Source organism: Condylostylus longicornis, unplaced genomic scaffold (genome assembly GCF_029603195.1).
Source record: "Condylostylus longicornis isolate FDR11 unplaced genomic scaffold, ASM2960319v2 ptg000011l, whole genome shotgun sequence".
NCBI lineage: Eukaryota > Metazoa > Arthropoda > Insecta > Diptera > Dolichopodidae > Condylostylus > Condylostylus longicornis.
This window is the reverse complement of record NW_026577980.1, coordinates 4,182,621-4,205,943: the sequence shown is the minus strand read 5'-3', so window position 1 is coordinate 4,205,943 and position 23,323 is coordinate 4,182,621. Positions and strand designations below refer to the sequence as shown.

The window sequence follows — 23,323 nt, the reverse complement described above, 5'->3', positions numbered from 1 at the left end:
AACAAATTTTTCATATTTTAAAAATGTGTCAAAAGTAGCAAATATCACTTATGTCAGTGACAAATCTATTATAACACTTTTCCTTACATTCATTTATTTACAATTCGTTTGAATGTAGTCTAAATTCTATAGTTTTGCTATAAATTGGACGGAATTGTCGAAAAATATGATTTTGACAGTTCAAAATTCAAAAAAGTTCCATTATGCAAGGACACTATACAATTTTAGTAAAAATAATAAACAACCCTTAAGTTTAAGAAGTTTTTTATAATTTTGAAGCTACGGAAAAATGAAAAATTTACAACAAATACTACAGACTTCAACAGGACAAATTTGTCATCTTGTGTAAACCTACCTTTAAAACTTCTTTTATTAAACAATTTGCATTCAAAGTGCATGATATGATTTTTTTTCTGTTTTTCCTTGGGAAAATCAATTTTATTTATTTTTGCATTTTTTCCTTTTTGTTTAAGGTCTTTTTTGTTGCCCTGATCTGAAATTTATACAAAAAAAAAACAAAAACTCGTTCTTCTTCTCTTATACAATTTTTCTATTGAAAATTCTTCATAAAAAAAAACTCCAAACTGAAGTTGTAATATTGGCAATTGGAAAAGAAAAACAAACAAAAGAGTGAATTTCCAAAAAAGGGAAACAAACAGAATAAAGCGAACATCATCACAAGTCAGCAGCAGAGCAGCATCGTCGTCGTCATCGTCATCATCATTATCATCATCATCACGTTCAGATCAGATCTCATAAAGAATCTTTATTTTTTTTTATGTAAAAGAAATGGCAAATAATTAACTTTAATACAAAAAAAAATACAAAACTATATTTATGTGTGCGTGTGTATGTATAGATTTGCAATTCAATAATAAACATTTGAAGATAAAAAGAAAAGAAAAAGAAAAATAAATTACAAATATTGCAAAACAAAAGAGCCGAATCGATCTAAAACTTTCTAGTCCGATATACCAACAAACGACCATATAAAAAAATATAAAACAAAAAAAAACAAGAAAAAAAGGGCACAAAATTGGTAAAAATAAAAAGGCAAGGGGAACTTGTAATTTAGATGGAAACGTGGGTGCATTTGAGTTCAAACATTTTTGTTATTGTTTTTTTGGTTTTTGTGTTTTTTATTCTTATATCGTTCTTTCTGATTCTTTTCGAAATTCAATTGGAATTTAAACATTTTTAATTTTTATTTTATTAAAAGAAAATCAGTGGAAAAATATTTAATTTAACTAACTTTTTTTCAATTGTGATATTGGAGCAAATAAAATTATCAAATAAAAGTATCAAATAAAATTCGTGGTGCCGAAGCCCTTTTGTGGGATTGGATCAAGCAAAATCCTTGAGGTGCAGAAAAGCAAAGTGGAAAAAAAAGGTTGAATTTCTGGAACACTTTTTCAAGACTTCGAAAAGCAAAAGATTCTTTGGGCAATTACAATCGTCTAAGACGATTATATAAAGAAGCCGAGAAATCATGTGAAAATTCTCACGGGGTTCCTAAAGGAGCACTGCAGGTGGTCCCTTAGGAGCCTTGAAAATTATGTAGGGAAGAGGGCGAGATGCGTTGCAACTCCTCAATGACTCTGGAGCATTAATGTGTAAAATAATAGACAGTTTGGGTGGACTCCCGCTGGTTGAAATGTTTTTGTGAAATATTTCCCCTGAAAAGTTGCTTGAAACCTTCAAAAATATGTATTATTCGGAAAGGTCTTCTAGACAATACATTGGGTGTTCGGTGGTGTAGCCGTAGGGTTCTTAGAGGCATGTCCAAGTCCTCCTTTTCAAGTGAAATCTCCAGAGTAGTTCCATGTCTCGCAAGCTCGTCCGCCTTGCAGTTACCCGGAACCCCACTGGGACCCAGACAAAGTCTATTTCGAACTGCCCTGCCATCTCATTGAGAGACGACCTACAGCCCAGGACCGTTCTAGACGTGAAGACCTCAGAGCCCAGTGCCCTTATCGCGGCCTGGCTGTCAGTGAAAATACTGACGCCACCGACCGATATGACGTTGCACCCAAGCCAGCGCACAGCCTCCCCAATTGCGACCACCTCGGCCTGAAATATACTACAGTGATCCGGCAGACGGAAGGAGAGCTCAACATCTAATTGCTCAGAATAAATTCCCCCGCCCACCCTGCCATCGAGTTTGGATCCGTCCGTGTAAAAATGTACTGAGCCATCGTCAGTACCTCCCTCGTTCAGCTAGGCTTCCCTAAGCGGAATTGAGGCCCAAAGCTGCTCGTGAATTAGAGCACCGGGAACGGAAGCATGCACCTTAAGGGCACAAGACCACTGAGATGCGGCCCGCAAGCGCACCGCAGATCCCGCAGCCATCTGAATCTCGAGAGCCTGAGTAGGGGTGGAGCGTAATGCCTTCTTACATGAGTAAAGCGCAATAGTTGCCTTCCTCACTCTCTCCATAACGTTGGACCTCCAGTTCAACTTTAAATCAAGAATTAGACCCAGGAATCTAGCCTCCCTGCTAAAGGAGAAGCGGATTCCGTTGAGTGTCGGCAGAGTTATTGTTGGTATCTTATATCTCCTACTGAAAATAACCAGTTCCGTCTTTTGTGGGTTGATAGTCAACCCACAGCCGACAGCCCAGCCAGACACGAGGCACAGGGCCCTCTGCATCAGCCCACTTAGGGCATGAAAGTGCTTTCCAGACACCGCAACAGTCAAGTCATCAGCGTAAGCTATCACCTTGTAGCCCTCCCACTCCAGGCACACCAGTAATTGATTAATTACGAGGTTCCAAAGAAGAGGAGAAAGCACACCTCCTTGCGGGGTGCCCCTGCTAACGGAGCGCTCAATGCATGATCCCCCAAAGCTAGCCCTGATGGTTCTACCTGACAGCATGTTGCCTATCAGAGCAATCTGAGAGCCATGAATCGAGAGCCCCGACAGTGCCTGAGTGATAGCCCTCAATATCCAGGAAGGCAGCCATCGTATACTCTCTGCAGTCCAGAGATTTTTCAATGTAGTGTATCAAAGAGTGGAGGGCCGTTTCCGTTGACCTCCCCTTACGATACGCATGTTGTGCCGGAGATATAAGCCTTGGGTTAAGGTTACTCCTTATGCATACGTCCATCAACTTTTCCAATATCTTTAATAGAAAAGACGTTAAACTGATAGGTCTAAGATCCTTTGGGCAGCTGTGAGAACTTCTCCCAGCCATAGGGATGAAGACCACCTTATCAACATTCCACGTTTTTGGAATGTAGTTTAAGTCTATACAGCACTCATAGATGATCTTAAGTCAACGAAGGATGACCTCCGCAGCCCATTGTAGTTTTGCTGGCACTATGTCATCAGGGGCAGCCGGCTTAAATGGATCAAAGCCGCGAATGGCCCAGAGTATTCCCCCTTCAGTGATCACTGCTCCCGCGCAGGACTTGCCAAAATGACTATTCGGAACATGCTCTTCGTGACCTTCAGGAAAGTGCGTATCCAAGAGCAGCTCCAGAGACTCCGAAGCGGAATTGGTCCAGGAGTCATCAAGTAGCTCGGCACGGCTGGGTCACTTGCCAGACCCGCCGAAGTCTGGGGACCTCCGCAGTCTCTCCAATCCTGCCGCAAAACTCCCTCCAGGACGACCTCTGAGCTCTCCTTAACTCCTTCTTATACTTCCTTCGGTCATCCCTATAAGCGCACCAATCAGTGCCCCGGTGAACTTCGCCTTGTTAAACTGAGTTCTACATTTTTTACGAAGGGCGTTTAGCCCATCGGACCACCATTGTGGTTTCTTGTTCCCTCTTATCCGAGCTAACGGGCACGCCTCTCTAGAGGCGCCATTTATGGCTCCAGTGAGCGTAGAAACTATACTGTAGAGGTCCGGAGGCGTATCAGGACGTGAAGGGACCCCGGGTCCAAGTAGATCGCTTAGCGAGTCTCGGAACTTTGGCCAATCAGTCCGCCTGCGGTTCCTGAAAGTCAAAGGAGAATTGTGACTAGCAACGAATTGAAATTCTATATAGCGATGGTCCGAAAAGCAAGGCTCTTGCGATACTTTCCAGTTCATAACCGAGCAAAAAATAATTTGTGAGGCAATGGTTATGTCTATAACATCCAGCCTATTTTTAGTAACAAATGTGGGCTCTGAGCCTCTATTACATAGTGTGGGGTTAGTACTCCAGATAAAATCAAAAAGTGACTCACCTGTAGTGTTGGTATCCGAGCTTCCCCAGATCACGTGATGTGCATTGGCATCGCTCCCAATGATGAGACCAGTGCCAAGATGCCTTCTCCACCAAGTCTCTCAGATTGCTAGGTGGAAGCATCCCCTGGGAATCATAGGGCAGGTATATTGAGGCCCACCAGAAGATCCTGCCATCGACCTCGAGACTGATTGCAGTCAAATCTTCATTGCTGTAAAGAGGCAACAGAAAAGCATTTAAGTTACTATTAATTAATATGCATGATCTTACCTTTCCGTCGCTGTTGCTATAAAAAAGCTTATAGTTCGCCGTCCTGAGTCCGCAGATCCTTCCACCTGCCAGCCAGAGTTCCTGGACCAGAACTATGTCTTCTCCGCCTCTTTGTAGGCGCAGAAGGAGCGCAGCCGATGCCGCTTTAGAGGGATGGAGGTTCATCTGGATTATTCGAAGCATTACTGCTTTCGTCAACCCTCACCAACGTTTTCTCTGCATCGTCGTCGAGGTCCAGGTCCAGCAGGGCCCCTCCAGGTCGAGATGCATAACGTCGTCGCCTGTCAGATCCGACTTATCCAGCATTTCTGCGTCTGATGAAAGCGGTGTTTGAACAGACGCCTTTGCGTTCTGGACGACTACAGGCGCCCGTTCCGGGGCTGGCCCTTTGCCGTCCTCCGGCTTCTGGGTCCCCTCTACCCTAGTGTCCGTTTTGTACACCCTTAGTGTTATAGAGGAAAACCCATAGTTGATCACAAACCGCTGCTTCGGCAGAGGAGCCAGCGATTCTTAATTCAATATAACGAGGGCCTGTCTATAGTCGCCCTTCTTATCTTAAAGCTTGGCCACCCTCCAGTTGGCAGCTGGCAGGTTTGTGTTTCCCAGCTGGATCATCTTCAAGATTGTATCCATGTCTGACGGCTCAGCTGGAATTCAGGCACGAGCTCGCGGTCTGCTTGGGATATCTTCATTTGCAACTGCGCCGCGACGAGGTAGATAATCGTGTAGAAATTTTATATGTTAAATAATTAGAAAATTTGTAAAAATTAATTTCATCCTTAATAGTTTTCACAGGCCCCCAATAAAAATTCTTATTATTCCTTCTTCAATCAACACGTGTGTTTAGCATATAACACCTCTAAATGCGACCCCATAAACTAAAATGCAAAAAGCTTTAAATAAGCGGAAATAATTTTTTTATTATGATCAAGTTCCTACTGTGACACTGACATAAAAACTGACATAATTGTAGTGTTAAGTGTTGAATTCAATTGTGTATGTAAGTAAAGACTATCGATTTTCTTCTACTGACACTTTTATATTTGCGACCCTCATTTGCAATAACCTTGCGTGCAACAAATTCATACTAAAATCAAATTTAATATATCAAAACATACATACGAGTACGTGTAAATAACTAAAAGAACGGAACATTAAAGTTCAACAATTTTGAAATTTGAATAAGAATATTAATTATACTAATTAATTTTACTTTTGCTTTTTAATTTTAAATGTTACACAAATTTATCTATTAATAATGTTGAAGTGTTTATAGATTTTTGAGTGGAGTAATATGAAATGTGTTGAGCATCACACAATAATCGTCTACTCACTATTTGTTTCAAGTTTGCTTAGAAAATGTGGTGTATATTCAGTTCGCCCTTTGTATAATAGTTTCACATTTCATTATATTGCCTAACTACAACTTTACGTATTACAAATATTTATTATAACTCAATTAAATAAAAATTTTGAATATGATATTAAACACTTCCTTTTAACCCACATTTTTCAACGGCATATTGAGTTTATTTTTAAAAATATTTTTTTTTGTATTAACACATGTGTGCCTAAAGTCTGAACATTAAAATAACAAAAAGTTATACATGTGTACATACATTTATGCCTTGGTATTGTTTATAAACTAAGATTGAATGCAATTAAGAAACAAGTTTAAAAAACAAAAATTCGATTTCTTTTCCTTTCTAAAAAGAAAAAAATAAGCAAAGAAAAAATTATTTGATAAAAAAACCCCTTTCAATTAAATTTTTCATTTTTATTGTTTTCGTTTTGTTTATACAATGTTTAACCCCACAAAAACAAAAAGAAAAAATTAAGAATTTTAAAGTTTTAAATGAAAAAAATTCAAAAACAACAACAAACTAACGTTAATCGGCTCAATTGCACAAAAAAAGTTGTGAAACATAAACCAGAACTGAAAAACAAGTAAGAATATAAAAACAAAAAACACCGCATAATAAAAAAAAATTTTACTCAGCCGGCAGCCACCTTTATTCATTGAATGAACATAAATCAATAATTTCAATCGCGCGGTACCAACCATACACTGTGTGGACTGGTCTTTATTGGTTGAATGACTGAATTGATTAGGTTGACTGACTGGCTGGATAACTGCATTTGTTTGTTTCTTTCTTTACCCTGATTGAAAGTTTGAATCTCGTGACAGACCTTTGTTATTTGTATCACAATTACATTATTTATTGTACTTAATACCATAGTATTGCATTTCATCTTCTTTATAACTTTTATAAACTACACATACATATACGCACAAGTACTTTTTCTTATTAAACAGAGTGCTTTTAAAAGAGGAAAGAAATGATCATGCTGCATTGGATTCAACTTATAAGAAACAAAATGATTTTGATAATAAACATGGATATAGAACGCATGTGGTTGTATAAGGGTATAACAGTTTCAATTATACCAGCCTATAGACACAGTAGTTGTTAACAAGACTTGTTTCTTGTTCATTTTCTAGACAATGCCTCGTTAGCAAACTCTTTAGTATGCTGTGATCAGCGCTATCCCAACAACGCATTCATCTTCTTGTCATCACTACAAGACCGCAGTGCTCTGGCCACATTTTTTCAACACGTTAGTATACTACCTTAACAAAAAACTTACATTCTTTCGTTCCATCGATAAAATTTGCATTCCGTCGGAATTCCGAATATACGGTCAATAAAAACTGCATTTCGCCGGAAATGCGGTTAATAATATTTTATTTCGTACCACCTTATACATAAGAAATCTTGTTCTTTTCTTAAAATATTGAAAGCAAAATTACAAGAAGGTACAAAAAATAATGATGTAGTGTATGAGACTATATGCACATACACATAATTCTACACGAATGTACCTATATATTTCATATGGAAATTGAAACTGGTCTGAATTTACTCGTGTATTATTATTCAACTATCGTCATTGCTTATGAAAATTGAAATTAATATGAGTAAACATTATAAGAATAATAATAAATTTCAAGATTTCCTTCCCTATTTCCTATGAATGTGCATGTACATATGCTGGTTATACTTACCATATGAATACAAATTACAACACATATACACAAAAAAGCGCATTGTTTCCATCGATTAAAACCGATTAACTCGAATAATTATTACGATAAATTGAAATTCCGTTATTGGTTACTTTCAATGAAAGTGTTGCCTTATTCAGTCTACAACCACTGAATATATAGTGGTTCTAGTGTAGATGCTTAAATCGAATGAAAAAGTGCCTGCAAATTTATTTCAGAGAAAGTTATTTATAATGTCAAATAATTTAATTAACCATATTGTTAATTTCACAACACTAGATCATACACAATCTGAAAAACCTAATAAAAAACAATAAATAAAAACAAGCAACTTAATTTAATTTCTAACTCTTTCAGACCCCAGCGGGATTTTGTATGCATTTGTCATTATTAATTAATTAAAACAAACTTACCAATCAAAAGATTTTCCCCTTTCTTTAATCATTTGTGTTTTTGTGCGGCCGTCTGAAAGGGTTAACTATTAGATAAATTAAAATGTGAAATTTTGAAAAGCTTTTTGCCTATACGTGATCATTTTCTTCTTTTTTAACCCTGTTGTCCAATATGAACAATATAATTGGCTTTCGTTCACCTCGGCTAACAGCACTTTTTAGCTATAGACTGCTTATAAATTATACAATAAAAATTTTATTAAGAACAAGTTGCAACAATCATTTAAATCGAATAAATGCTAAGTTGAAAGCCAACCATAATATTTTTACTTTTTAATCCCATTTTTAAACTTGTTTTTGTTTTTTTTTTTGCATTTTATTTTTATTCAATTTAAAACGACTGAAATTCGACACCTAAAAAAAAAACTCGCGATTTCATTGTAAACGCTATTTTTCTTGTTCTTTTAATGACGTTAACTGATCTCCTTTTACTGATTGTACACATTTTCATGCACATTATTGTGCATACGGTGACCAGTTTTCAATTTCGTCAAAGAGGAATTTGTCGCTTTTGTTTTTGATATTTGAGTATTTTAAGGCAAAATTTTGATTTTTGGCATTAATTCCTATTTTTCTGACAATATTTACACATAGTAGATGCTAAATAAATCTGACGTTTTAGTCACTTTTAATTACAATATTATTCAAATAAAACATTTTACTACTGCTATTTATAAAATTCCAGATTAAACGTCAAAATTTAATATTGTTGTGTGGTATAGAAATAGAATGGTCCCCATAAACGCATAAAATTCTTCTGTGCATATAATAACAAAGTCCAATAAGCTATTGCTATTAAAATAATACGGTTATAGATTTTTACTTTTTTGTAACCCTTACAAGCAGTTTACAATTGTTTAAGAAAAGGCAGGAGAAAGAAAAATATGTAAGTTGTATTAATAATATGATATTTAGTCTCAATGCTGCAACAAAGTACTTTAAATATAATTCTTGAACAGATAGCAATGAAAATTATGATACTTGGCATATTTATGTTTAAATAGTTGAAAAAAAAAGCAAAACAATGACGAGGCCGGCATCTTGCAATGCATGTGGTAGGATTTTAAAATAAAAATTTTCCGGGTAACAATCATTCCATACACATAAATGACGGTCCAAAAAAATAATTTGTCAAATTTTATTTTTTTGTACCTGTGATAAGAATAATCGACAGACAAAGTGTTTTTGTGTCTGCATTTTGAAAAAGCGGGCACAGAAGTGCTGGCTAAATTGAAAGGTCTCTTTCGTTTTAGTCTTTCTGACCTAATCTTTTCCTCTATAAGTCGAGAGGCTTTAATATTCACATGCTGCTCTAAAATCAGCAGGAGCTTCCAGGGAGAAATCCCAAGTCACCTTAAATACCACTATTGCGTACATACCAGGAGTCACCCACCACATAACGCGGCACGTTGTTCTGGAAAAATTGTATTTGCTTGATATGTGTTTACTTCGCACAACCCCATAGCCGCATGCTATATGTCCATATAGGCTTTATTATATTTGGTTATATATCAAGACTTTCTTGTATGTTTTCAATTTAGATCACGTTTAGACTACCGCTTCGAATCAGGTGCCGAATCAAGTTTCGTACTCGAATGCACAAACAAATGTGAATGCGAATTCAAACACTAACTAGAATCCAAATTTGAACTCGAATCTGTATTCAAAACCGTATCCAACAGATGTCCCGAACCCGAAAAAAATGTAGTGGACATTTGAAATGATCAAATCCAACGTCTACTCATGTACCTCAACTCAAAACAGTAGTTTAAGCTGAACAAAGTCTGATTACAACATTTCTGCATTAAATTTATACCTCTTCCTTGATATATAGTTAGCAACCATGTGTTCAATTATATCTATAAATCTAAGGTTAGAGTTCTTTAATTGTTTTCTATTTAAAATCATTAAAATCAGTTTTTTTTTCAATTAAACTTAAATAAATTTGATTAAATTGTTTACACAAAAGAGCAACTCGGAAATAATTGATTGTACAATTTTAAGTAGATGGTAGTATAGATGAGCAAATTCAAGTACATATAGATGGGAATCTATTTAAAAAGTATTCAATCAAAATATATTATGTAAATTACATTTATCAAAATGGAAATAAACTAAAAGAACTTGATTTTTATCTTAAATTAAAAACAATTATTTCTTTCTTCCATTTTATATTATCTTCTCAAATGGATCAATTATTGGATCGATCGTCACAAACTGGTCTTTGTAATGTTAGCGAATTTACACATATGCTTGTTAGTACCTATATAATATTTTAACACAATTATATGTTTTAAAGTCTGTAGGTGCAATAATCAATTTAGTAAATTGCAAAATATTATAAATGAATCATCGATAATGCAATGAATGATTCAACCCAATAACTTGAATCCAATTAAATTACAATGTATTCATCTTCCATTTTCTGTGTCTAACATTTAATACCACTCTTTTAATGATAAAGTTATGCTATTAATCAAATTATGATTCATCTTATTGCTTTATTCCCTATAATATTCGTAGATCATGTTATGTTTCTCATTATCATTCTCTTAATTTCATTGGATAATTTTATGCTCTTCAAGAATGTTAAAATTTACATTAATTTTTTGACCTAATTTTGATATCTTTTATATAGATTAGACCGCTATTCAATTATAAATTTTCAAAATAAAATTATTTTTAGAGATCTGCCACACATTAAAAATTCCACTTCGTTTTTTATTGGAATTTAAGAATCTTAAAAAATCCAACGCATTAATATAAAATTATTATTTTTAATTTTTAAGATTATAATTTTATCTTAAAAAATTATAGCATTAAATTTTCCAGAAATCTTTTTTAAATATACAAAAAACAAAATTAATGAACGAAAAATATTAGAAAATTGATTCTGGGAATTATTAAAAATCTAGTAAAGAATAAATTTTCACAATTTAGTTTTAGTTTTTATCAGTAATAATCTAATTTATGTAAATTTTTGTAATGTTTTCCATGTTTTTGATTGTGATTCATAAGGCAAATCCGAGAGGGATTGTAAATATTTCGTAAGAACATAAGAAAATCATTTAGGTTTCAGCTTGATTTCCCAAGTATTTCTACACAATTTGAATTTTCGGCTTCCAAAACGCTCTCGAATAATTTCTTGCAATTCTTTGAATAGAAAATACAAGAATTAACATTTTTAATTACTTCTATTGCAATAGCTTCTTATAGTGTTTATCAAACAGTCTGAATCGGAATGTTCACCATAGCATTGAACTTTTGCTGGACGGGTGACAAGCTTAACGTAGCACAAGCAAACGGGTAACAAACTCAACAAGAACAAGTACTATTCTGAATCCGAACTATAGAATTGGAATTTAATATTTAAGAGGAGAGGGGGTGACAGAGATCCACTTATAGAATAAAATCGTTGCAAAAAGAACAAAGTTTCAAGGTGAGAAAAGGAAAAGGAAAATACTATATGAATTGAGAATACTGACATTTTTGATATACTTATGTCACTCACAATTATGTCAATTATTGGCATTTTTAAATATTAGTGTTTCCGTTGATTAGTATTACGAGTACCAAAGTTGAAAAAAAAAAATTTAACAGTGAATCCGATTTGAGGCCGAACCTGAATCCGAACCAAAATCCAAACTCGACAGAGATTTTTTTTTCGATTTCAAGGATCGTTACCATGATCACTGCACCATTCTGATCAGATGACTCAATTAATTATACATAATTTAACAAAATCTTACACGTATTTTAAATTCTAGCAGCTAGCATTTCCTCTTTAAATACACAACTTTATGCTTTACTTTCTTATACCTAACATAAATACATAGTAAAACGTGCGGTGACAAACCTTACAAAAATTTTTTTGTACATCTTTGTAAAGCGCATTCCATTTTATTCCGATGCATTTTTGTTTTTTTATTCCAAATCTGGTTGTTGGTGTAGAAAAAAAACCTCTTTTCTTTTAATCATTAACTCTTTCATGCATCAAAAAATACCTTACGTATGATACATGCATACACACATAATTTATGTACGACTATGCACTGTTTTAAAAATGATTCACCTGACGAATTATTTTTACATAGGTTCACCCAAAATTTTATGAATTTTTTTCATATTATTACATAATTAGCAGTTACTTCAATGTGCTTCGCTCCAATTACGTTATTAAGAAAGGTTTTCAGTTAAAGTACCTTGTAACAATCAAATATCGCTCTAAGTGATTCGTTTCAAATGATCTTCAAAAATAATTTTGAAGTTATTATCGTTTACTCTATCAAATGTAGAAAATATTCAACAAATTCTAAAACTTTTGTACCAACTTATTTTTTCTGCCAACCTGTGTGTATCAGGTGAAAAAAAATTAAATAATAATAAAGAATTTCCTCTATTAATTTTTCCACTTCTTTCATTAAAACCCTGCTTTTATTAAGACGTTTACTAGTTATAGTTATGATGATAATAATGATGTTGATGATGATTACGACGATGATTTTTTGTATAATAGCTTTTTGATTTTCTTACCACTATGGATGGGCTTATGAATTATTGTTGAGTTTTACTTTCTATATTTTTGTTGTTTTTGTTTTTTTTTTTTCATTTCTATAATTTATTTTATTATTATTTTTATTATTATTATTATTCTTTTTGGTCTGTGTGGTATCCGTGGAAGAAAATAAATTTTAAAGAAAATAAAGGAAGGAAAACAAGAAGAACAAAATAATTTTATTATAATTCGGTTGAAGAAATGTCATTTAAGAAAGTGTGGTGCATGCTATGACATAAAATTAGGTGGGCAAATAAATTTCAATGGTGATATTTCCATAAACATAGATAATAAATTGTTGATAAAATTGTCATTCTTTGACATTTTGTTGAAATCTCTTCCCGAACTCTTATGTTCGATGTCAATGTTAGTGACTCTTAGCAACAGCAATCCTCATACAATTTTTAAATAATATAAAATTGAGAACAGTTTTTTATTTAAATTGAGAACAGTTTTTATAGTTTGAGCCGTTTTTCTCGTATATAATTTTTAAATAGTTTAAAATTGAGAATTGCTTTTATTTAAATCGAGAGCTTTAACAGTTTTCTTAATACAATGTTTAAGAACAGTATTTTGAGAACAGTTTTCCATTTTGAATACTAGTTTAACTTACAACTCTTCCTTTAAAAAAAAACCAAAATTTTTCGTATTCATCAACCATTATTAAATAAAATATTCTGTGTTGCGATCCCTAACATTTACAACATGTTTTAAAAAGTTTCAATATTGTAACCGTAACCAGTAGGCATATAGAACGGTACCGAAAGCATGCACATACACGCTAATAGACGCATTGTATACTACTTATATGCATTATAATAAAGAGAAAGAATCAGGAATAATTTGAATTATAAAAAACAATATAAAAAAAACTGTAGCATAAAAGGGTTACACGCTTTAATAATCACAAAGAAAGCGGGAGTGATTCATCGTGCTACAAATCACTGATTAATTTATTTTTTCTACTCTTTTCCTGCCTCTGTATACACACGTACAAATATTCATACAAACCTAACAAGCATCGAATCCAAGAAAAAATTAATTCTTTTAGATCGCATCATGGGACATGGCTGGATTGAAAGAAGTCATTGCAAAAGAACAAATACAAAATTATGCAAAAAAATTGTAATGGCATTTTTTTTTTGCTTGCCTTATTGTAATTTTTTTTATTCCCTTTCGGTCTTGTTGTAGTTAGCAAGTTCATCAAAATTCATCAGTTTCTATATAAACCTACAATAAAATTTATTTAAAATTGTGAGGTTTGCACATTATTATAGTCTGTATATATTACAATAAGCATTGTAGTACCTACCCAACACTAACTCTTATCGAACAGAAAATTCTCTATAATAAATGTAAAAGTATAATTAAGAAGAAATCATAAGTCCGTAATAAAAGTTTTGTAAGTTTTTGAAAAAAAAAAGTTCTTCTTCTAGTTATATTAATTCTTCTAATATTGTTAAAAAATACTTCATTATTGTCGTATAGATGGCGTATATTTATACTTTTGTATATTGTTAAATATAACAGCCAAGGGTAAATAATTCGATTTCCTTGTATACAGTATAACAGTTATATAGAAAAAAAAAGAGGAAAAGTCTGTAAAGATCAACATCGACAATTGAATTTTTTAACAAAATAAAAAAATAAACTTTACTTTTTCCATTTAATTAATGGTCTATTGTTCTGTACAATCCACTAATTGAATTACAACACTACAAAAATATTATATAAGAATTATAAAGAAAAACAAAAAAAAATATCTAAAGATTTTTCTATAAATTTTCCTTTTTTTATTTTAGGTTTTTTTAAAAAACGGCTGGAATGGAGGGCAAAAAACTATTACAAGTAGGTACTATAAAAATTTCTAAGTATATATAGCTGACATCAAAAAGGAATTTTGAATAAATTTCGTTTAATTAAAATGCAAATTTAGAACAATCAATAGTATAACAATTAAATTATTTTGTTTAAATTGAACTTTTCTTTTTGAAATAAAAAAATTTTTGATAAAATTGATTTGAAATTAACATAATATAATTAATAAAATTCAAAATCAATTATAATATGACAAGTTGCTCCTATAAATATGCAATTTTTTTTCAGAAATCGTAATTAAAATTGTCCCTTGGTAATTTGATCTTATAAAATTAAAATTTTATTATGTACAATTATTGTTGCATATCTGAATTTAAATATAAGATTGTAGTATAAATATATCGGTATATAAATTCATGAAAGTAATAAGTGCATACTTATGTACGTTACATGCACTTACAGATAAGGTGGAAAATTTGGTCTTAAATACATACATATTTATAAAATAACAATTGATTGTTACTAAATTATTTGATTGCTTTAGAAGTTAAGTTTGAATTTAGATTTTTATATTATTATAGAGATTCGGACAGAGCTATGTAGAACAGAATTTCATAGTTTTAAAACAAAATTGTATAACTACAGTTCTCCCCGGTTAATTGAACCGAGAAAAGTTGCACACTTTTTGTATCAATTAAGCGGGTAAATCAATTAAAAAAATCCCGTTTAATTGAACAATTGGTGCAATAAAACGAATTTTTTTAACTGAATCGTTTACGCATGAAAACGAATACTCGCTATTGAAGATCAGGCGCAAAAACGAATTTGATCCTGCTACTGCATAAAATTAATAAAAACAATAGGAAGCATATCCTATTACATATACTTATCAAAATATCCTAGGTAAAAAGCTATATTTAAAATAGGGGATACACTAATGAAATACTAAAACTCAAATTTTTTTTTATTTCAAAATTTAAAAACTTAAATTTTTCTTTATTTTAAATCCATCTAAGTAATGTAACTATGAATTCAAATTCAAAATATTTAAATCATAATATTTTTATATCACATAACATAACAAAAATTAAAAATAAATATTTCATATTACAAAGAAAACAAAATATTTCATACGTTATATCTAATTTTTCAATAAATTTACTATTGCTAGTTTAACAACAACAAATAGAATAATAAAAAATTAAACCTATTTAAAAAAATTTGTAATTTTCGTTTGGTTATGTTTGTAATGATTCTTAATAATAAAGGTTTCCATTTCATCTAAGTTTTCAATAAATTTATTTTGTGGGATAAAAAATTTCCGTACAATGTTTATGCCGTTATCAGGTCAATAAACAGGGGAATTTTTCACAGTTTTTATAAGGTAATACCAAAAAAAGAGATTCATTTAAGCGAGTTGTTCAATTAAACGGGACTCAATTAAACGATGTTATTCATGTATATTTTAATAGGGATTTAAAGTTGCCTTAGTTTTTCGTTCAATAAAAGGGGAAAATCAATTAAGCGTGGTGCATTTAACCGGGGAGAACTGTATATCAATTACATATATAATAACATGCATATATATATTATTAACACCATGAAGCTTACACCAAAAAGTTGATGCCATTGTAGTTCCTAAAATTATAAGGTCTTTTATTGATTGCTAATCACAATTTATACCGATACAAAAAATAGTTAAAATGATTTTCGAAATAAATTCGAACAATTTTAAATAGAATACTGATCGGAAAATTCAAAAAGTGAGCGCAATATAACAACTTACTTGACAATCAAAAAATTTTCGAAAATTGCAAATGTTTTCAAAATTATCAAGAAAATCTAAAAGTACTTAACTGTTGTACAATTTAAGTGTTATACAATTTAACTGTTATACAATGTAACTGTCATACAATGTAACTGTTATACAATGTAACTGTTATACAATTTGACTGCTATAAGATTTCACAATATTTTAAATTGTGAACATATAAATAACTTTTAAAAACGTTTCAATTAAATTTCAACCAATTACATATAATTTAATTATCATAAAGTACTGCATACATGACTTAAAACTATATACTTACATGACTTTTAAATATTTCCTTAAATTCAAATCGTATAATTATTATATAATTCCTATAAAACATTTAACCATATTTAAATACAAAATTTTTCAAATATTTTCATGAAATTTACGCAATTTACCGTTTAACTATGTCTGACACAATTTTCTTAAGCAAAAACAAAAAATCGAAGAACAATTAAATTAAATTTGATGATTCGTCATAAATGATCAAGAGACCTGTGTGTATAAAAGTTTAAATTAATTTCCTCAATATCATTATTAAATTGAAATTTAAATCAAGGCATATAGAGAATACCATAATGACCCCATCCATATACACAATTTGACAGTATAAAATATCACTTGATTTAATGTTAAAACGTGAATTTTTTATTTAATAAAAAAATTTTAATTAAAAATCGTAACTGAATTCAATACGTGCCCGAATATTTTCGAATTTATTGAAATGTTATTGATTTTTTTTTAGTTCTTCTATAACGCGTTATTGTTTCTTAATAAAACTATTAAATAATAAAAAAAAAATCAAGTCAAATGAATGGGATACAGTGTAAAAGTATCATTTCGCAATATTAAATTTAATTTAAAAAAAGTTTTTTTTTTTCGTATTCACTTCACTATTCATAAAAAACTTGCAACTCATATACAAAGAACCAATATTATATAATACTGTGAAATCTATAGGATTTAATTTTTCTATTTCGTTCATGATACCTGCAGTTCTTAAATAATTTTGTTATTTTCCTTGCTAATAGATGCTTTAGGGATTAAGGCCCTGCCTTTTATATTTCTTTTCTTTGTTTCAGTTTCAATCAGCTAATACAGTGGTCAGTACTGTATTCAACACCTTGTTGTTGGATCACAATGTCACTTTCTGGTGCGCATCTTCCTCTTGTGGATATCAAATTTATTGCTTTGCCAGATTTAGTTAGTTATAGTTAGTTAGTTGAAAAGGGGAAGTGGCATCCTCAACGCTGCCACCTTCATCACACACAACGCTCATCGGCATCCCTCCACAACACACTTCTTTCCGCTAAATCCGTTCAAGTTACTTGACAAAGTTAAGCAAATCGCCTCAGAGAACTCCTGCAATCCATCAAACCGCGGGTATCCTCCCAAAAAGCATCTTCTCCTTCGCTTTAGAGCGGAGAGATTTAACTCCTATATCATACTCTTGATTTTACACAGGTGCTCAATATTATTTTTTTGGTTTTTCTGGAAATTTTCACAAAAAGGTACAGCAATTTTGCATACATTGGTATCCTATAAAGACAAATCAATCACTTTAAATTTTTAAGCCAACGATCACTAATTTTAATATCTAGAGTTTTACATAATATACATATGCAGTTCAGTTTCTTACACAGTTCAAAAAATACTTAAGCACAAATTCTGTTTCATCACTTTTATTAATTTATCATGTCTATTCCAAAAAAAAAAATTCAATTCTTTTGACCGAAGACCTTAAAATACAATATTTGATTTTGCGATGAACCTTAAATAAAGTTCAGAAATTACAAAATTTAAATTTTTATATTTTTCTTTTAATTTTTCAATTCTTTTTCCACAGTATTGCCAATATTGAATTTCAATTAAAGATTTTATAACAAAATTTTAAGTAATTTTATTTTTATTAGAAATTTTAATAGGAAAACTTAAGAACGTGATTAATTCATGTTAATATTTAAATACGAATTAAGAGTATTTAAAAAAAATTTAAAATATTACTTTCAAAATCATTTTTTTTATATAACAAATAGAATTGTTTTTAATTACAACGATTTACATTTGAAAAAATAAATATTTTTTTAAACAGTTAACAGAATTAAAATCAGTGGCACGTTTTTAATTCTTTAAAAAATTAAATTAAAAATGGATGCCAATATAGAACATTCTTAATAAAAATAATGAAGTTTCTAAAGTGTGTAATTAAAAGAAAATCACGATCTTTTGTCGTCAGTCACATTTTAAATAATCGGGCTTTCTTATTACTTTTGAAGTGTTTTTGAATCATTTAATAAAAATTTATATACATAAAAGAACTTATAAAATGTCATTGACTTCTTATAAAACTTAATTAAATTATAATTTAAATTTTTGTCACAATAAATGGGTCACTATAAAAAAATTTTTGTGTATGTGTTTCGAAAGTCAAATTTTATAAAAGCGAAGGTATTTTGTTTTATTTGATTTATTTCTGCACTGAACTTTTATATTTCACTTGTCATCCCAAATTAATAATTAAGTCTGACGACAATATACTATAGAACGTGCTCAATTTAGTTTTTTTTTAAAAACTGTAGTTTTTGAATTGCAATTTACTTTCAAACTCGCAATATGCGCGGTCATCTATATATGTCAACCTTTAATTTAAAAATAATTATTATGAAATTGAAAACAATGATAAGAAATGCAAGCGGACCGAAATTTAACTATTGTGTTTTCGAATATAATAAATTAATGCAATTTATTGAAGAAGGAACTCATTCAAGAACGGTTATTTGATTCTTCAGAATAGTGGCATTAGACATAATAAATCCTATCGCAAAATAAAAATTAAAATTAATCTATGTTCTCCATATATTGCCAATCTTCAAACATTTATTTTGAAATATTCAGGTTATGTTGCAAATTTTCAAATAAAATCTTGATACACCCGCTTGCACTGACAATATATATCCCTTAATAAAAATGTTAAAAATGTTTAGTTTTTTTTTTAATTCACTCTGGTTTTTATCAGCATAAATTCTTATTTTAAAAAAATTTTCAGCAAATATAAAAATTATTTTTGCTTTTTTTTTTCTTAATAATTAAAATTTTCCATTTGTTTTTTTTAATACTCTTTGATAAAAAAAAAAAAAAACTAGTTTTCCCTCTATTGGAAAATATAGGAAATAATTAAAAAGATTCAAGATTTCTGTCAATCAATCAAAATTCAAAAAAATGAAATAAAATTTTTTAAAAATGTTACAAATTAAAAAAAAAAAACAAAATTGGAGAAAAAAACTCAAAGTACTTTAAGAAAAAAAAATGAAATAACATCATCTTTTAATTATCATCATAAAGTGAAAGTGATTTTGAACATTCCATTTAGTATGAAGAAGAAGAGATAAGCTCATCCACACACCATCGTGTTCATGACGAAAATATACACACAAAAAAATAATCATATTTTTTGAGAAATAACAAAAAACAAAGCATTTGGATTTGAATACTGCATAATTTTCGAATACCAAAGATTGAATACAATTAAATACATACTTTGTTATGACATCAGTGATCGTGACGTTATTTGTAACATCAAAATAAATTTTTAAATTATAGTTTTCCTTAAGTTATTCACAAAATGTTTGAACATTCAGTGTATTTCTCGTCAATTACATTTTAAAATGGAGTGATTAAAAAATAGAAGTAAAAACTCCTCCTGCATTATACATATGCATTTTATGACCACATACAATTTATTCAAACCATAACACATCACGTATTTTATAAATATTACTTAAATCTTACATGCATACATATACTACTTTTAAAAAGAGCAAATAATGATAGCTAGCTCCGTCACAAATGACACAATTACGTTCAAAATGTGACGTTTTATAAATATTACCAATAATAATGACATATTTATTTATTTGCGTTCGAATGTATTTGATTTATTGTATATATACAAAAACCTAATTCAATTCAGATTTATTACTTTCATCTTAAATTACTAAATAAATTTAAATAAATTTGAGAAAAAAAAACCAATATTAAATTTCTCATTTTAATAATTACTTTAATAATTAATTAAACATAATACATAATATGCTTGCATATATTAACTGCGCAAAATAGTGGAATACATGTAAAATTTTAATGACAATAGCAACAGTTATGACACTATTTAAACATCAACTCAAAAATTTATATTTAATTAAAATGAGAAAAATATTAATTATATTTTTTACATTAATAACATTTTAACATAATTGTTTAATAATTATTAATATTCTTTAACTCTTAAAATATTCTCAACTCTAAAATCAATATAAATTTTAAATAAATATTAAGCTTTCATCTGTCATATTTTTGAAGTTTGACAACTTTTTTTAAGTAAAATGAAAAATATATTTTTTTGTTTGTTATCATGCTGTTGTTATTAGTGTTTTTTGTTGTCATCGTATTTTGAAAGATTTTTAACACAATACCGATGATGTGATTTAATTTATTGACTAATTTATTTGATTAATTGATTTATTATTATTATCATAAAAGAATTATGAATTTTGCATTTAAAAAAATTTTTTTTTTGTTTTTAATGTAAGTAATTTTTAATTTTAAAAATTAGCTAAAATGTTTACAGGTTTTTCTTTAAATAATGTTCCCTCGAAAATGGCGTAAAATCATTAATCTTTTACTTATTTATTGTGTTTAGCTTTTATTTTACTTCTAAATTAAAATTTTTAATAAAATATTCATTTAAAAAGCTAACATCATAATTAATATTTTCATTATTATTTATGATTAAAGATAAGTTAAAAAAAATAATGTTTTTCTATTCTATTGTACTTAAATTTCGCTTAAAAGAAATTATTAATAGTTTTTTTTTTTCCTTTATTTTATTTTGATAAAAAGATGAAAAATGAAGACCTTTAAACGTCCGAATTCGTAGATCTTTAACAGAATTTTAAAAATAAAAGTGAGTTAATATTTGCATTTGTATATATTAAAGAAAATTCGAATGAACAAATTACTTCCGATTTTATATGTTCGTATAACAATTGAAATTTTTGAATTGTGTGTCAAAAATATTACACTGTTATGCGAGCTTATAGACATAAACACATAAATACATTGAATTAAATACAAAAACTAAATAAAATTGTCGTTTACAATATAAAATACATGAAACACGTTATAAATAGCTGATCGCGATCAAATGGTACATGAAAAATATGACTGTTAAATTTTGAATCCGACTACTATCTGTCTATCTTTGACTTAATATCAGCTTTTCTAATTAATTCATTTTGGTAAACGCCTGAAAATTAAAGCCAACCCATTGATACGAAAACATTTCTTATGGATTAATATTTACGTCATATATGGTGTGGCGGGTTCTGACTGAACTGCAATATAATGTATGTAGCGACAGTTAAACCAATTCTTTTCTTTTTCTACTGAAAAATGCCATGAATTTCCATAATGGTTCCTTAAATCTCCATGTCACCTAAAAATTTAAAAAAGCAAAATTAAAATCTTTCAATAACTAAGAATAATAAAAAAAATTGAACACTTTTAGTAATCAATTTTAAATTCAAAACGCAATTTTAAGAAAAAATTTGTTATACATGCATAAATAACAAATAAATCATAATTATCTTTGTTATTTTATACTCAAAATATTTTTGTAAAATAAAATTTTGTAAACAAAATTGTGAATAATTTCACAATGAAATCGCATAATTGCTGCCTGCTCCATACGTTTTAATTGAATTCCCATTCATAATTTCTCAAATATACGCGTTTTTATTAAAATTAGACTTCATTGATTTCTTTGTTTCCTAAAATAAAAACAAAACAATTTACATATAGTTAATTATTTGACTTACATATGTAATAACATAAATATGCAAACTTTAACAAAAATGAAGTCAAATTTAAAAAAAAAGTTTAATTTTTTAAAAATGAATCATTCAATGACCCTATTTTATTCTAATGGATTCGTAAATACAAATTATAAAATATAAAATATGAAATTTAAAACTTTATTTTGAAATTTAATATGAGCAAAAACACATTTCCAACTCATTACAGTTTAAAAAAATGAATGTAAACTATTTACACAAATATAGACTTTAAAAAAAAAAGAAAAGCAAAAAAAAATCATTAATTTTTACATGCAAAATTAAAAACCACGCGAACTTAAAAGTTTCACATACGTTCAAATAATGTGATTTGATTCATTTTAAGCGTGGAAGGAAATTTGAGATTTTTTAAAAAGAGAGAAAAAAAGCACTGCTAATTGTTATTGAAACCAATAATTAATTGCTAAAGTTTTAAATTTTTAATTTTTCGTCTTCTCTTCCTTTTACTTTTTAGTACATGCAATATTATTTAAATTTATAGTAAGATACCTACTTCCTGATTCATTTTTATGAATGTTCAATTATACATAATATAGTTTATAGGAGCAATTCTAAATTTTTGACCTTTGACATTTTATAAATAAGTGTTGACAACGTGTTACTTTATAAATTGAGGTTAATAATCGAAATGTTTGATCTCCTCTGGTGATACAATTAATTGTTTGAAAACTGAAAAAGAACAAACAAAAACTAAAAATTAATTTGGCTAATCAAAACAAATTCAAAATTAATATTGCTAAAAATGTTCTCAACAATTTCTAAATTGAATTTACCTGCTGCACAATTGGTTGCAGTCCAATTTTACAAAATACATACATAAGTATATAATGAATATCAAATTTATTTTAAGCTTTTGATTACATTTTAAAAAATTATTTGTGTTATTGCTGACATTTGCTAATAAACTCTTTGTAATAGTTGTAATTGCACAGCTAAAGATATTGGATAATTTTTTAGAAGTCACTCATTCGAATAAATTTTATAGATGTTATGTGGCAATGGTAATAATTTGTTTAAAATTTTAACCAATTTAAAAAAAATCTAAATTTTTGTCAAAATATTTATGACAAGTTTCACATAATAATGCAATATGAAAAAAATTGAATACATTCAAATGTCAAAATCCATAAATATAACAGTTAATTTTTCTATCAAAAAAAAAAAATAATAAAAAACATTTGACAGTTCACTGCATTTAAGTTATTTTTGATTTTTTCTATTTTTCTAATTTCCTATTTCTTTCTCTTTCTAATATGAGACAATT

The 23,323-nt window shown here is 29.4% G+C and overlaps 1 protein-coding gene across 3 annotated transcripts in view; it reads left to right on the top strand.

The window, feature by feature from the left end:
- Positions 1–23,323, top strand: part of LOC129619248 (serine-rich adhesin for platelets) — a 154,602-nt gene that overhangs the window by 90,720 nt on the left and 40,559 nt on the right. For all 3 annotated transcript variants that reach the window (XM_055534404.1, XM_055534402.1, XM_055534403.1), the window contains exon 3: positions 14,319–14,364. In XM_055534404.1, the coding sequence (XP_055390379.1) occupies positions 14,319–14,364 (46 nt within the window). The remainder of the gene's footprint in view (positions 1–14,318; positions 14,365–23,323) is intronic.